The sequence below is a fragment of the Oncorhynchus mykiss genome, chromosome 3, assembly GCF_013265735.2.
Source record: "Oncorhynchus mykiss isolate Arlee chromosome 3, USDA_OmykA_1.1, whole genome shotgun sequence".
NCBI classification, from domain to species: domain Eukaryota; kingdom Metazoa; phylum Chordata; class Actinopteri; order Salmoniformes; family Salmonidae; genus Oncorhynchus; species Oncorhynchus mykiss.
In genome coordinates this window covers 45,277,182-45,294,566 of record NC_048567.1, presented here as the reverse complement: position 1 = coordinate 45,294,566, position 17,385 = coordinate 45,277,182, and the positions used below count along the sequence as shown (strand labels likewise).

Here is a 17,385-nt window from a genome sequence, read left to right as displayed (position 1 = left end):
TCTTGAAGGAGTTTGCACATATACTGAGCAATTGTTGTCTGCTTTTGGTTCACTCTGCGGTCCAACTCATCTCAAACTATCTAAATTGGGTTGAGTTTGGGTGATTGTGGAGACCATGTCATCAATTAACAGGTGTACCTTGTTAAAAGTTAATTTGTGTAATTTCTTTCCTTCTTAATGCATTATAGCCAATCAGCTGTGTTGTGACAAGGTAGGGGTGGTATTACAGAAGATAGCCCTTTTTGTTAAAGAACCAAGTCCATATTATGACAAGAACAGCTCAAATAGGCAAAAAGAAATGACTGTCCATCATTACTTTGAGCCATGAAGGTCAGTCAATCTGGAAAATGTCAAGAACTTTGAAAGTTTCTTCAAGAGCAGTCGCAAACACCATCAAGCGCTATGATGAAACTGGCTCTCATGAGGACCACCACAGGAAAGGAAGACCCAGAGTTACCTCTGCTGCAGAGGGTAAGTTCATTAGAGTTAATTGCACCTCATATTGGAGCCCAAATAAATGCTTCACAGAGTTCAAGTAACAAGCAATGGACATGATACCAGTTGAAATCTGTCCTTTGGTCTGATGAGTCCAAATTTGAGATTTTTGGTTCCAACCGCCATGTCTTTGTGAGACACAGAGTAGGTGAATGGATGATCTCTGTATGTGTGGTTCCCACTGTGAACCATGGAGGAGGTGTGATGGTGCTTAGCTGGTGACACTGTCTGTGATTTATTTAGAATTCAAGGCACACTTAACCTGCATGGCTACCACAGCACTCTGTAGCAATATGCCATGCCACCTGGTTTGCACTTAGTGGGACTATCATTGACCCAGAGCACACCTCCAGGCTGTGTAAGGGCTATTTGACCAAGAAGGAGAGTGATGGAGTGCTGCATCAGATGACTTGGCCCCCACAATCACCTGACCTCAACCCAATTGAGATGGTTTTGGATGAGTGAAGGAAGTGCTCATCATATGTGGGAACTCCTTCAAGACTGTTGGAAAAGCATTCCAGGTGAAGCTGGTTGAGAGAATGCCAAGAGTGTGCGAAGCTGTCATCAAGGCAAAGGGTGGCTACTTGAAGAGTCTCAAATATAAAATATATTTTGATTTGTTTGTCACTTTTTTGGTTACTACATGATTCCATATGTGTTATTTCATAGCTTTGATGTCTTCACTAATATTCTACAATGTAGAAAATAGTCAAAACCAAGAAAAACCCTTAAATGAGTAGCTGTGTCGAAACTTTTGACTGGTACTCTGTGTGTGTGTGTATACAGAACAAAAATAGAAATGCCACATGCAACAATTTCAAAGACTTTGCTGAGTTACAGTTCATATTAGGAAATCAGTCAATAAAAAAAATGATTAGGCCCTAATCTATTTATGTCACATAACTGAGCAGGGGCACAGCCATGAGTGGGCCTGGGAGGGCATAGGCCTGCATAGGCCCACCCACTTGGGAGCCAGGCCAACCTACTGGGGAGCCAGCCAATCAGAATTTGTTTTTCTACAAAAGGGCTTTATTACAGAGACATACTCATCCGCACCCCACCTGCCCCCTCGGACGATCCCACAAGTGAAGAAGTCGGATGTGGGGGCCCTGGGCTGGCGTGGTTACACGTGGTCTGTGGTTGTGGCGTACTGCCATAATCTCTAAAACAACGTTGGAGGTGCCTTATGGTAGAGAAATTAACATTAACACAGCTCTGGTGGACATTCCTGCAGTCAGCATGGCAATTGCACACTCCCTCCAAACTTGAGACATCTTTGGCATTGTGTTGTGACAAAACTGCACATTTTAGAGTGGACTTTTATTTTCCCAAGCACAAGGTGCACCTGTGTAATGATCATACTGTTAAATCAGCTTCTTGATATGCCACAACTGTCAGGTGGATGGATTATCTTAGCAAAAGAGAAAGGCTCACTAACAGGGATGAAAACAAATTTGTGCATTTTTGTGCATATGGAAAATGTCTGGGATATTTTTTTCAGGTCATGAAACATGGGACCAACACTTTACATGTTGCGTTTATATTTTTGTTCAGTCTATTTATCTATCTATCTATCAGTATCTGCACTCCTTGAATAAATAATTTGCATAGCCCTTATAACCATGTATTAAAGAGGCTCACCCCAGGCTCATTAAGCAAAATAAGTAAGAACCTGTTTCTCACTGGTAAAACTGGTCATTTAAATCATTGTCAATTACTAAAGCTTAAGTAACTGAGACGTTTGAAATGCTAACGTGAATGGCTATAGTAACAATGAACTACTGAGAAACAAAAGTGGAAATGAAAATCCCGCGAGGCTGATGCAGAGCTGTAATGAGATGCAAACACCACTAGAACCACAGAACATACTTAAGTAGTATGTGGCTGTAACCGTAGTAACTGCAAGCAATACCTGCATTTTTCCTCCCTCATTTTCTGTAGCTCTAGCTGCAGCCCCTTGAATAACAAGACAGCTAGATTGAAATATTGGAAGTAGGGAGAAGTGATGTTTATTTTTTGACACCTCTCTATAAGGCCTCTTTCAAGCTGAGCTTTTTGTCTGTGAGGGGCTGCTTCTCTGTGTCTGAGGCTGCACTACTCTTCCCCCTTCCGCAAAACAGCTAATGCTATATCACAATGGCAAAGGACAGCACATGCTAGGGTTAGGCGCTGTGGGGGCTAGACGCAAGCATGTTTAGGTTGATAGCTAGCGGGCAGGAGGAGGAGTGGACAATAGTGTGCACTGCAGGCTGCAGGTAGAGCTATTAGCAGGGACAGCGTCTCTTTAATGGGCTACACGGTGGTGGGAAGCGAGGAGGGAGAGTCCGGGAGGGCCTGGGCCTTCTGCTCTGGCGAGCAGCAGAGGAAGAGGCGCCGCCCGAGGCTCTTGAAGGCAAACCTGAAGTACATGATGTGGCCCATGGCCACGAAGGAGACGGAGAGGATGACGAGAAGGCCAAAGGCCTCAGGGTTGGGCGCCAGAATCACCATGATAAAGTGCAACAGGTCCAGGAGGTAGTTCATGGAGTTCTGGACACCATTAATCACCCCCCTCTCTGACTCGATCACATTCTCTTGGATGAGCTGGGTCACGGTTAAGTCAAAGGACCATAGACCTGCAGAGGGGAAAACAGCAGCACAGCAGTCATTTAGAATGGCATTTTTACGACCACATAAAAATGATATAGGAACAGGAAATCACCGCTACGACTGTAATTATCAGCTGATAGTGGAATCAAAGGTTGACAATATTGCTCTGTGGAGACATTAACACCGGATCTGGAGCCGACTTCCCTCCAAGTGGTGCCTGCCTTTTATACAACAAAGTTCATACGCCAACTGTTAACACATGACATAGCAGCACTCATCAAGCACTTTTCCCAGTGTGGACTTTTGAGTTACTCACCAATTCTAGCAGCAATAACCCCTGCAAACAGCAGGCTGACTGACAGGTAGGACTGCAGAGGCGGCAGTTCTTCAGCGGGCAGTGCAGTCGAACCGTTGACCAGCAGACCATCGATGTTCAGCATGCTAGCCGGATGGTCGGCCTCTGGTAAGTTGCCACTGTCTCCGATCAGGTGGCTGTAGATGTCCTGGAAGGGCGAAATGCTGAGGTCGAAGGGGCTGCCCGGTGCGAAGACGGACGCCACGCACAGAACTAGGCAGGAGAGTTGCACCACACCCGAGATGAAGCCTGTGCGGATTAGGCCACACTTCTTGCGAACCCAGGTGAAGGCCACCGTGCCACAGATGCCTGACACGGCTGAGGCACCCATCAGCAGGCTAAGCACAGAGCCGTTGAGGCCCTGGGTGTAGGCGTAGCCCGTGGTGATGCAGTCAAATCCCAGCACCGTCATGTAGAGGAAGGACAGCGACATGCCTGCGAAGAAGATGGACTGGTTGTAGTAGGCCACCCAGCCGTCGCGGATGGTGCGCAGGGGCTCTGTTATCTGGTAGCAGCAGCTCGTCTTCTTGGGAGAGTCGGCCTTGACGACAGCCATCTCGTTCATGAGCTGGGAGCCCTCTACTGTGCCCTTGCCGTTTTCTAGCTCTACAGACCACAGGAGGAAGAACAGACATACATGAGTGACTGTTTTGGGGCCACAAGACCGTACACAGATAGATCTCATAATTTAGTATTTCTCTAAGGGAGGGCCAGCCCAACTAACCACCTCAACAACAGATGTATATTTGACAAAAATGGTCTTACAACACTTATGTTCATTGACATTAAGACATGTCTGTTAGTGATGTTCATTGAGGGCCAGAACATACCTTTCGGGAAGTTAAGTTGTTTCAGTTCCTGGTCATCCTCTTTTTTGCCAGCCTTCAAGGCCAGTGCCGGGGTTTTCTGGTAGACCTTCCATAGCAGACCGTACTCAAGGCACATAGAGCACAGGTTCCAGCCCGCAATAAAGCCGCAACCAATGAAGTTTGAGCCAAAAGACATGATCTGACCCACCAGCATGGGCGCTAGGATGTTGGTCAGCTGGTCGATGATCCGCACTGTGGCGTTCATGTCTATTAAAGAAGAGCATAATTACATTATTGTCCACAGGAAACATAAATTAATATTTGACTTTACCCTGTCTAAGCTTGGGTGGTATACCGTATACCAGGGTATTTTTAAATATAGACGGTATGATTTTCAATACTGTGAAAAGTAATCATAACATTTTGGGGGGTTTGGGGCATCCCAAAGGTATGGTGCAGGAACAGTATCTGGATACCGCCCAACCCTAACCCTGTCTTAAGTTACACGTTCCCTTGAATTACAATATTTGCTGACAGGAGAAGTTCAAGGAGTCAAACATGGCTTCTAATTTGTATCGGCTTTCCTTACAACCTTTTCTGAAAGGACTTGATTGGCAGATTTAAGTAGAGAAGCTGCTTTAAGTGACTGTGACATGATAGGACACAGTCTTATTTGATGGTTTTTCCACTAATTCATGTCAGGGATTTTTATAGGTTTCCTGAAGGTTATATACTTCAGGTTAATTGACTTCATTGGTGCAGACAAGCAACATGTAGCACACAGCTCTGGTCATTCATGAACTGTTAGTCTTTATGGCGTGTATGGCCACATTCCTTTGAGATTATCTGTGCGGAAGTGTTGCATTTTTACTGTAAAAAAAATCTGATTCATAGCTTTAGTGAACCAAGGTGAAATGGACAGTTCTAAAAGAAAAATGAGTGATTTAGCTGTGATTGGAATCAAAGGTCACGCCACTGCAAGACGATAAAGGTCCGTTCACATGAGCTCTATTGATTTGGGCCAGTTTCCCATGGAGACTCACCTGCCAGCTTGCTGCTGTCCTGTCCAGCCACAACCACCACCCAGTCTCTCTGGATGGTAATTGCCATGGCAGTACTGGCCAAATTAGCAATGTTGGCTATGGAGATGACCAGGATATAGCAGCATGTCTGAAAACCAAGAAAACTATACATTTTTGTTTGCTTTGGTAAAAACAAAACATAAAAACATTTTTAACGTGTACAAATTTACTTTATACAATGAAAATGTTGGCCTCGACATATCATTTAATCTAGAAACCGCATACAACCATAATCCAGCGTGAGACTAAAATAAACAGGCCTGCTGTTTGTTTTGTTTTTTTGTTGTGTACATTATAATTGCAGCTGTTCTGACCAGGGGAATAGAGATGGACTGGCTCAACTGGCCAGGCAGCATTTCTCTCCCTCACATGACGGCCCTAGAATAACCTGCTGACTACACAGTCGTGAACAAGACACTCAATCTCCTGTTTCACCACCACCTCCAGAAAACTCACAGCCCCCACTCCCCCTTAAAATCCAAAGGCCCCTTCACAAATGCACGATTTGTCCCACAATACACTGACTACACCACGTGATAGACACTTTGTTCATGATCCTGATAGTGTAGCAGCCAGCAGATTGTAACATTCGCTATTGCAACAGTCTTCTTCTATCGACCATAAAAACAAGGCACAGTTTTTCTTCCGTGGGACAAAGTCTTGCTGTAGAATGTAAATGAAATCCGCTCATTTGGGTCTACATATTTCACCAAAAGAAAGAGCCTCTACAAGAAGCCAAACATGTTTCCGGGCAAATCCTTCCGTAATCTTAATAATCAAAAGATTTTTCCTTGATTTGATTTAGCAACTCGTGCAGGACACTAGCCTGCCTGTGTGGGTGGGGGGGGGGGACTATGGATCTGTCTCTATAGTTATCAACGGATATTCCTAACTTTGAACAAGCATATCTCCTGTCCCGTTTGAGCTACAGTCATGACATTCTGTGCACATATGCATCTCCTAATGAGCAACACATTTCCCATAAGGACCTATAAGCTGAGCCCATTACATTTCCCGCAAATGGAGTCTTTTTTGTCCCCCACCAAACTTTGAACAACTTCTGAAAAGTCTGCGTGCGTATTTTTTTTTAAATTGAGATTTACAAATTTGGCGCATGACATACGTACGGATGTTTCCCGTTATAAATCAGACAGGTCGTAAAACGGTGTGCGAATGAATGCTACAGCCCACACATCTATGCAAAAGACAAATTGTTGTTACATTTTTTATTTATCAATAGATTAGTGGGTTTCTTTGCTCTGCCTTGGTGTAGGCTCTGAGATTAAACAGTACAATGATGTCGCGCTCCTAATGCTCACCAACACTGTAGCCTACCTAAACTGTCAAATATTTTATATAAGCTACTGGTCTATTTACTCTGTTGGCAGAAAGTACCATTTTTTTTTATTTTTATAAAATGACTGTCAGTTTCTATAGAAGAAAACAATTTGTACATACATGCATCTCCTCATGAGAAACAAGTCTCCCATAAGGTTCTTTAAGCTCTGCCCATTCACAAAAAGGTGAACATTTTTAAAGGGTGTGTAGACTATATATATAGGCACTGTAATTCCATACAGATACAGTTGACAATTAAAAGAAAACTATTTTGGTATTTATTTCATTAGTCCATTGTTGATAGAGTCCCAAAATGCTTTGCATGTCAGCAATCAAGTTTTCAAGAGATATAACTTATACAGAAATACCAGAAATGCCAGTCTGATGTTGACCATGTTTTTTTTTCCCTCTTTCGCATTAATCCACGTAACGTAAATTTGAATAATATGACTAATTGGCCCAAGGAGGGGGCGCTGCATTATTCATGGGGGACGACATGTTTACTGTTACCTTGTTCAATGTGTAGGCTAGGCTACTGTCCAGAAGCTAAAATGATATGTAAAGGTTGTTGAAATGACACACTGGATTTCACATCATAGTAGACTTAGGATAGAACGTTGTACTTGTCAAACGGGTAAATGCTTTCGCTGCAAATGACCACTTAATGATCATGACCGTATGAAAAGTCTAGGAAATGCAATCTTACCAAAATCCATCCATTGTATAACTCTGCAATCTGTTCTTTGAACTGGAAAACCACCATCAAGAGGATCCCACATAGTATGACAGAAAAATTCTGGACAACCAGCGAAGTCTGGGCCACTATAAATGAGAGGATAAGCATTAGAGACATAGGGTTGGTGGTCACAAACTGTTTATTTATGTCTGAGTAAATCACTCAATTGGAGATTTCCCTCAAGACACAATGGGTTCTTCGAATGGTCTCGAATAGAGAATTATGCCAATTGCCATCTAAATGAACACATTCCCCCAAAATTCTAATCCCAAACATTGAAAATGAATGATCAAGTAATGTTTTGACTATGTATATTGTTCATTCCTGTTCAATGTATTCAGTTCTGTTCAGAAACACTCACTTTAGACTTGGTCTAATTATGGCTGCATACCTTTGAGTCTTGGGTTTTTGTCAACCCAGTCACCGATAATGGCTCCAAGGAGCAGCACTGACCCTGCCACCACCAGTCCGTACACAGCCGTGAGCAGGAGGCTGTTGCCATACAGCCCCACCAGAAATACGGCTACAGCGAAGTTCCACATACGATCGCCCTACAAAGACATGCATGTTAACTTTTGTTGTTTCAGCCAGCTGTTAAAATGCACTGCACACTAGGCTATAGCCGATGAATGATGCTTGCAGAAACATGATCCTTGTCTACTACTAAGCAGGGCCGACCCCAGAATGAATCAGTTGGATGGACATTTGATTTCAGTAGGGGGCGCATTTAAAACATTTATTTGTATTTTTATAGTAAATACATGTAATTTAATTGTAAAACGATATTACATTTTAAATGTGGCAAGAACACTTTTTTTTAAATGACTTCATAATTTCACAATCAGAGTTTGTATTGACAGGTGTAGCCTATTGAATATCATTGTAGAATAGGCCTATGCATAAAATGAATCCTCCAATTGCAACGTCTGCCTATGCCCACACATATTATCTCAAGAAAATGTTTATATTTTTAATACCCTCAAACACCAAGTTAGGCATAGCCTACCTAACTTTAAAATAGGCCGTCATCAGTCATCACTGTCAATTGCGAAGGGTAATTCTTCACGTTTTACCGGTGAAATGTCCAAACTGCATGCCAATCACTTGATCTCAATCAGTTTCATGGGAATATGCATTTAGATCTTCTTGAATGACTGTTTTGTGAGCGAATGAAAGCAGATGGTGTTAACAAAATGTTAGCCTCTCTTGTAGGCCTTCCTCTGTATCTGCTAAAGCCACTTTCTGTCACTCTAAATGTCAAGATTCTACCGCTAACCCTAGGAAACTCTTTTCCAACTTCTCCTCCCTCCTTAATCCTCCACCCCTCCCCCTCATTCCTTCCTCTCTGCGGACAACTTTATCAACCACTTTGAAAAGTAGGTTGACGACATCCAGTCCTCATTCACTCAGCCTATTGTTTCCACTGGTCCTACTGGCACAGAACTATCCCTTCTTTATTTTCTTTCCAAAACACTTGAGTGTGCTGTCTCTGATCAACTCTCTCGCTATCTCTCTCTCTCAGAACAATCTTCTTGACCCTAACCAGTTAGGCTTCGAGGCGGGTCACTCAGCCGAGACTGCTCTTCTCTGTGTCGCAGAGGCTCTCCGCACTGCCAAAGCTGACTCTCACTCCTCTGTTCTCATCCTCCTAGATCTAGCCGCTGCCTTCGACACTGTGAACCATTAGTTCCTCCTCTCCACTCTCTCAGGGCTGGGCGTCCTAGGCTCTGCACACTCTTGGATTGCATCCTACTTGGCAGGCCAGTCCTACCAGGTGACGTGTAGAGGATCTGTTTCTGTACTAGGCTTGGGCAGTATGCTGTACACTGGAGTATTTGTAAATAGCCACGGGATGGTTTTTCAATACCTGCAGATCGCATTCTTCATTTCACCTGTCACATTATTTTACATTATGAAGCTTACTGTAGTTCCCCAGAACAGTTGAGCCAGTCACGTGTTTGCACAGCGGGAGAAAGAAGGCAGCAGGTGAGTCCAGCGGTGTATTGACAGGGGTTGCGTTTTATAAGGAAAGTCAACAGTGTTATTTATCCTTCAATGGAGTGACGTGCAAGGACGTGCAACTATAGATTTCCTTTCACCGAAAATACATTGGTGCAACGCATTCGTCAGAAAATAGCTTCATTTTCAGAAGTGCAACGCTATTTGGATGGCAGCCACAGGTAAATTAGTTTACAAAGAATAAGCAAGGTTTTTTTGTGGCCATCATATTTCTAATGTTCATCATAGAAAGAATGTAGCCAGCTACATTTCCTAATGTTTTGCAGAAGGTTAATCTTGCATTTTATTGGAGAAAAGTTGTCTGGCTACACTGAGAAAAGAATGCTTGTTCATTAATTCTCATCCAAGTGGAGAAGTGCAACTGAAGCACAAAATGAGTCAGATGCCAAAATTACAATAGGAAGCATTTTACATCTGCATTTACAAAACGCAGCAAGCTATTTCTTATGTGTTTTCTCTTTTTTCCTCCTTGAAAAACGTAGAATTCTTCGTTAACCCGATTCGTAAATTTAACTTCCTAGTTAATCTAAGTAAGTATCTGAATTAATAAGTTGACAGGGCATCATGTTGTGTTATCTTTCTGCCGTGTTTAAAAAGTCAAAGCCCTTTGAATTAGTTATTTGTACAGCTGCCACTCTCTTGATTTCCTTGGGTTTTTTCTCTGTTCTCGGCCTGTCTTCTCCTCCTCCCTGTTCTCCAAGCAGAGCAGGCAGGCCATTGCCCTAGTGACTCCAGCTCCACACAGACACAGCGTGTAACCTACACATGCTGCTCCCGAGCCAGGCCTGTTCTTCCTTCAGACAAGCATGTGTCAATACTTTGATCATTTACACAATGTCTATCATTCGCATTTGCTTGGAAATGTCCAAACTCACCAAAAATGACATTTGGCTGTATAAATGTAAAACTTTATGAGTTGGATTGCCTGTCTCTGCAATTTGTTAATTTTTGTTTGCGCTTGTTAGCATACTTCGCTAGCAGCCTCCATGGAAATGTGTCTTACTTGTGCTAATTTTGTAAGCATTTTGGCAATAGACGCCCAATGGGCTTTTTTTGGCGCCCCATTGTCTACTAAGCCGGTAATACCCTATATCCCGGTATGAGAGAAGGAAGGTATGACGATATGAACATCTAGATACCGCCCAACCCTAGCCTGCATCACGTGGTCTCACTACTGGTGTCCCCCTGGGCTCGGTTCTAGGCCCTCTCCTCTTCCCCTATACACCAAGTCACTCGGCTCCATCATATCCTCACATTGTCTCTGCTATCATTGCTATGCGGATGGCATTCAATTACTTTTCTCCTTCGACCCCTTCCGACACCCAGGTAGCGACACGCATCTCTGCGTGCCTGGCAGATATCTCAGCTTGGATGTCGGCCCACCACCTCAAGCTCAACCTCGACAAGGGAAAGGCCTGCCCGCTCCAAGAACAATCCATCAACTCGACAGTGTCCCCTCCCAGAGCGCAAAGAACCTTGGCGTGACACTGGACAACACCCTGTCATTCTCTGCAAACATCAAAGCAGTGACTCACTCCTGCAGGTCCATGCTCTACAACATCAGTAGAGTACGACCCTACCTCACACAGAAAGAGGCACAGATCCTAATCCAGACACTTGTCATCTCCCGTCTGGACTAGTGCACCTTGCCTGTGGCTGGGCTCCCTCTGCTTGTGCCATCAAACACCTGCAATTTATCAGAACGCTGCAGCCCGCCTGGTGTTCAACCTTCCCAAGTTCTCCCATGTCACCCCGCTCCTCCGCACACTCCAATGGCTTCCAGTCGAAGCTCGCATCCACTACAAGACCATGGTACTTGTCTACCGAGCAGCAAGAGCAACTGCTATGCTCAAACCCTACACCCCAACCTGAGTACTCAGTTCTGCCACTTCAGGTCTCTTGGCCCTCTCATCCCTACAGGAGGGAAGCTCCTGCTCAGCCCAGTCAAAGCTCTTCTCTGTCCTGGCACCCCAATGGTGGAACCAGCTTCCCCCTAAAGCTAGGCAAATCTTCTGAACCCATCTGAAACCCTACCTCTTCAATGAGTACATTAAATAATCCCACAGCACCCCCACCTCGCACCTCCCACCCCCTTTTGTGAACTATCACGTGCACTTGACTCTTTTCCCCCCTACTAGCACTGAATTTGTTGATAGCTACTTTATTGAGGAAAAATGTACTTCCTTTGACTGAGATATATGGTAGTCCCACGTAGCTATCTTAAGATAAATGCACTAACTCTAAGTCATTCTGGATAAGAGGGTCTGCTAAATGACTAAAATGTCAAATGTAGGATTATTTTGTTTCTATCAAAGCATATATTTAATGCCTAGAGAGGCGCGCTGATGAGTTTTGGTCGAATGAGGGGGAAAAAATGTACTATTCAGCTTCGGATAAGAAATGACGAGGGATGTGTCTTTGGTTGTAACATATTGGCCTACTAGGTTACAGTATATGCTATTATATTTAGTTCTGTTATGTAAAATACTAATTCATCATGTGATCTTGCGAGACATTGACTCAGCTTTGATCTAGCTTTACTAAGCACACACCAATGTGAGAAGTAAAAGTCTTCCATTTGTAATAATAATAATAATAATAATAATAATATGTGATGAGTTGGACTACTACTTATTTTAAGCAATTTGAGTGTGCGTCAAATCATGGTGCTGAAAGGACAGCACCATAACCAAGTGGTCCCATATCCTTTTGGGTCCCACTGCGCAAGAGTGGGTCCGTGGAGTTTTATGAACATCAAGGCAGGCGCTGTGAATTTGGATCCTAGATTTCGTCGGTGGATCAGTTTGTCTGCATATGCATTAGAGGTGGTACGTTTCTGTAAATTCTGCACACAGACAGCAGGGCGAGTTCAAGTGTGTCATACACGAGCCCAAACTGTTTTGAGGACAGACGGTTTAGCAACCCCTGGTAGTTTTTTTTTGTCTGTGGCTGTTTTTGTTACAGCTCGAAGTGGTCAAGTTTTCGTGGAATTATTTTGGTAATTATACTGAACAGAACATGTAAAGTGTTGGTGCCATGTTTCATGAGCTGAAATAAAAGATCCCATAATTTTCCATACACAAAAATGTTTTATTTCTCTCAAATGTTGAGCACAAATTTGTTTACATCCCTGTTAGTGAACATTTCTCATTTGCCAAGATAATCCATCCACCTGACAGGTGTGGCATATCAAGAAACTGATTAAACAGCATGATCATTACACTGGTGCACCTTAAAAGGACACTAAAATGTGCAGTTTTGTTACACAACACAATGCCACAGATGTCCCAAGTTGAGGGAGCGTGCAATTGGCATGCTGACTGCAGGAATGTCCACCAGAGCTACTGCCAGAGAAATGTACGTTCATTTGCCGCCTCCAATATAATTTTAGAGAATTTAGTAGTACGTCCAACCGGCCTTGACCACAAACCACATGTAACCACGCCAGCTTAGGACCTCCACATCTGGCTTCTTCACCTGCGGGATCGTTTGAGATCAACCACCTAGACACCCAATGAAACTGAGGAGTATTTCTGTCTGTAATAAAGCCCTTTTGTGGGGGAAAAACACATTCTGAATGTCTGGGCCTGGCTCCCGAGTCATAAGAAATCCATAGAATATGGCCTAATGAATTTATTTCAATTGACTGATTTCATTATATGAACTATAACTCAGTAACACAATTTTAATTGTTGCGTTTATATTTTTGTTCAGTGTAAATGTAATTTATTTAGAATGTATCTGAATTAATTCTCCAGAAATATTTTTACCAGCTCCGTGTATTCTTTTTTTTAAATAAAAATTGAGGGAACACCGGCTGCCCTGCTCCCTGCGCAAAGGCAGCATTACATCCCTGTTCAATTCGCAAGTGGCTGAAACTGTCACCGAAGAAAGCATCCGAGCGAGTGAAACAGCTCCCCTCTGTGTAACCTATGTGTAGCCAATGTATCTGATGCTGTCTGGACAAAAATAAGTATGACATGCTGTTCTCAGAGCATTTCGTATGATTTTGTACGTAAATCCAAGACACTCCATTTAGTAAGATATGTTACGTTTCATATGGGATGTATTTACATGTACTATGTTGTGTCTAGTCTATCAGACCAGGCTGGGGTTACACATACTGAGACAGATGAGCCCTGTTTCGCTACGCTCAGATGCGTCTTTGTGTCGGCGCGCATCTTCTCAAATAAATTATGAATATTTCATTTTTTATCTAGATGGACAAGGAGGTACGGTAGGGCCCCCTAAGCGCATGCCGACCTTGCTACTGAGCATAAAGTGATCATACCCTTTATAAATTAATAACGGTCTACTGCCAAGGACTGTTACACAAAATAAGCATTACCTAAACAAACGCATGCACCTTATTTACAAATACCATAACAGAATAACTATTGTATACATAGAATATTACACACTATATCGAACCATCCATGGGTCCACCGATCAACCATTTTTTTATCAACAATGTTTGGCAAACCAGACTAAGCGCGCGCAAGATGCGCTCCACTGGATGGGAAATAGCCTATAGCGCCTTCAATTGTGTACCTATTCTTGAACATAAATAGGCTAAAACATTTTGTCAAATGGCCCTCCACCATGAGCAATAAGGTGATGGCCTACCTACTCATTATTTTACTTTAAATGGTTTCTCTTGGCTTCGTTTCACTTACCCATGTCGAGAGGCCATGTCCCAGGTAAATAAGGAACTTTGGTGATGTGAAGAACTCTTGGACCGATTCTGCAAGGAAAAGGATGTTTACGATTCGTTGTTATTGATATCATATGGCCACCTGTGTGGTCAATAGATCGGCAGCCATAATTTATTGATCAAATATGCAATTTAAATGAGTCCTTGTAAAATAACTGAAAACGTAAAATTGACCTACCACAGCAACGTTTCTTAGATCCAGCGTTATCCATTGTAATACTTTCCGGAAATAACTAACGTTTGCCCAATATTTATTTAACTTCGTAAAGCAAGGCTATCGATGGGAGACACTGTGCATTAAAATGTCGGTAAACGCACGCCAAAGCTCCCCTTTCTCCTTTCCAAACTTAGCTATCACTGTAGCTGAAGTTGGAAACAAATATCTTAGCCGAAAATCCTTTTTTAGTTCAAATGCAAAACAATAAAATCTCCCGAACAGCTCCAGCAACCTTCTCTCGTCTTTTCTGCACTGCCAACAGCGTTTATGTCACTGGTCAATATACAGTAGCCCGAAGGAATACGTCACAGTCACATGACTCGAGCCTCACAGCCTATACAGATGCATTCAAAACAAACAAAACAAAGTTCTTGTGGCGAACTATTATTTACGATGCATTGTTGCAATAGATCTGACATTATCCATGGTTTTGGTGGTTGTTAGAATGTTATTCATTCTATAATAACTGCTTATATCGGGAGGGAGGGGGGGATAGGGGGGTAGTTAGTAACTATGTTCAGTACCAGTCAAAAGTATGGACACACCTACTCATATATATATATATATATATATATATATATATATATATATATATATATATATATATATGTGTGTGTGTGTGTATATATATCACAGGAGGTTGGTGGCACGTTTATTGGGGAGGACTGGCTGTTGGTAATGAGTGGATACGTGGAAGTTTGGCAAATACATGAAACACATGGTGTCCATGAGTTTGATGCCATTCCATTTACTCAATTCCAGCCATAATTATGAGACGTCCTCCCCACAGCAGCCTCCACTGATAAATATATACATACACAGTACCAGTCAAAGGTTTGGACACAGCTACTCATTTAATTAGGTTTTTTTCTTTATTTGTACCATTTTCTACATTGTAGAATAATAGTGAAGACATTAAAACTCTGAAATAATACATATGGACTCATGTAGTAACCAAAAACGTGATAAACAAATCAAAATACATTTCAAAGTAGCCCCCCATTGTCTTGATGACAGCTTTGCAATCTCTCAACCAGCTTCAGGATAAATGTTTTCCCAACAGTCTTGAAGGAGCTCCCACATATGCTGAGCAATTGTTGGCTGCTTTTCCTTCCCTCTGCGGTCCAACTCATCCTAAACCATCTCAATTGGGTTGAGGTCGGGGGATTGTGGATGCCAGGTCATCTGATGCAGCACCATCACTCTCCTTCTTGGGTCATTGTCCTGTTTAAAAACAATTAATAGTCCCACTAAATGCAAACCAGATGGGATGGCGTATTGCTGCAGGATACTGTGGTAGCCATGCTGGTTAAGTGTGCCGTGAATTCTAAATAAATCACTGACAGTGTCACCAGCAAAGCACCACCACTACATCACACCTCCTCCTCCATGCTTCACGGTGGGAACCACACATGCGGAGATCATCTGTTCACCTACTCTGCATCTCACAAAGACACAGCAGTTGGAACCAAACATCTAAAATTTGGACTCGTCACACGAAAGGACAGATTTCCACTGGTCTAATGTCTAATTGCTTGTGTTTCTTGGCCCAAGCAAGTATTTTATTCTTATTGATGTCATTTAGTAGTGGTTTCTTTGTAGCAATTCGATCATGAAGGCCTGATTCATGCAGTCTCCTCTAAACAGTTGATGTTGAGATGTGTCTGTTACTTGAACTCTGTTAAGCATTTATTTAGGCTACAATCTGAGGTGCAGTTAACTCTAATGAACTTGTCTTCTGCAGCAGAGGTAACTCTGGGTCTTTCTTTCCTGTGGCAGTCCTCGTGAGAGCCAGTTTCATCATAGAGCTTTATGATTGTTGCGACTGCACTTAACATTTTCCAAATTGACTGCATACTACCCCTACCTTGTCCCAATACAACTGATTGGCTCAAACGCATTAAGAAGGACATAAATTCCACAAATTAACTTTTAACAAGGCACACCTGTTAATTGAAATGCATTCCAGGTTGGAAAAGCATTCCTCATGAAGCTGGTTGAGAGAAAGTGTGCAAAGCTGTCATCAAGGCAAAGGGTGCTTACTTTGAAGAATTCTCAAATATGATTATTATTAGTTTATTTGTTTAAAACTTTTTTGGTTACTACATGATTCCATGTGTGTTATTTCATAGTTTTGATTTTTTTCCCCCTTTTGCAGTGGCAAGTGTTACTGATGTGGACTACCCCTATCAGACAGTTCAAAATAACAAAAGTTTATTACATAAACAGGGGGCAGGCAAGGCAAATGACAGGTCAAGGGCAGGCAGAGGACAGTAATCCAGGGCAGAGTCCGTAAAGTAGAGAACGGCAAGCAGGCTCAGGATCAGGGCAGTAAAGAGGAGACCGAGGTTTAATTATTGATACATGAAATGTGGGATGTATATGGAGGGTGCAGGGCACAGAAGACGGACAGCAGAGGGGCTAAAGATCATGGAGATGGGGAAAGGGCCGATAAAACAGGGGGAAAGTTTGCGGGACTCTACCCAGAGGAGCAGATCCAGAGTGGACAGCCATACCCTCTGCCCAAGACGAAAGCGGGGAGCCGGGGTTCGGTGGCGGTCTGCTTGTCGAGGATACCTGGAGGTGGTCTTGAGAAGAGTGGACCGAGCTCTCTTTCAGGTACGCTGACAGTGGCGGATGAAAATCTGGGCCGAGGGTTTGTTGACCTCTTCCTCTTGCTCCAGGAAGAGCGGGGGCAGATAACTCACGGAGCACTCGAAGGGCAAGAGCCCAGTGGCCAAGCAGGGAAGGGTGTTCCGGACATACTCCACCCATACGAGTTGCTGGCTCCAGGTGGTGGGGTTGGCTGACACAAAGCACCAAAGCGTCGTCTCCAGGTCCTGATTGGCATGCTCCGACTGGCCATTGGATTGAGGATGAAACCCAGAGGACAGGCTGGCCAATGACCCAATGAGTGTGCAGAACGCCTTCCAGAACTGGGACGAGAACTGAGGACCACGATCAGAGACCATGTCCACCAGATGTCCATGGATCCAGAAGACGTGCTGCACCATCAGTTAGGCAGTCTCCT

The 17,385-nt window shown here is 43.2% G+C and overlaps 1 protein-coding gene across 1 annotated transcript; it reads right to left on the bottom strand.

Annotated features, from left to right (window-relative positions):
* Positions 1–1,932: 1,932 nt before the first annotated feature.
* On the bottom strand, positions 1,933–14,630 carry LOC110520018 (solute carrier family 40 member 1). The gene is made up of 8 exons (XM_021596975.2): positions 14,316–14,630; positions 14,100–14,167; positions 7,796–7,955; positions 7,375–7,490; positions 5,292–5,418; positions 4,270–4,515; positions 3,401–4,045; positions 1,933–3,110 (listed from the first exon to the last, which is right to left on the bottom strand). Exons 1-8 carry the CDS (start codon positions 14,347–14,349, stop codon positions 2,788–2,790), a joined length of 1,719 nt encoding a protein of 572 aa, XP_021452650.1. The 5' UTR covers positions 14,350–14,630; the 3' UTR covers positions 1,933–2,787.
* Positions 14,631–17,385: the final 2,755 nt, after the last annotated feature.

Coding starts and splice junctions, on each gene's coding strand:
- LOC110520018 (XM_021596975.2), bottom strand. CDS start 14,349: ATGGATAACGCTGGATCTAAGAAACGTTGCTGTG. Junction 7,956..14,099: donor GACATGGCCTCTCGACATGG/GTAAGTGAAACG, acceptor ATGTCTTTGTAG/GGCGATCGTATGTGGAACTT. Junction 5,419..7,374: donor TATACAATGGATGGATTTTG/GTAAGATTGCAT, acceptor CTTGGTTTTCAG/ACATGCTGCTATATCCTGGT.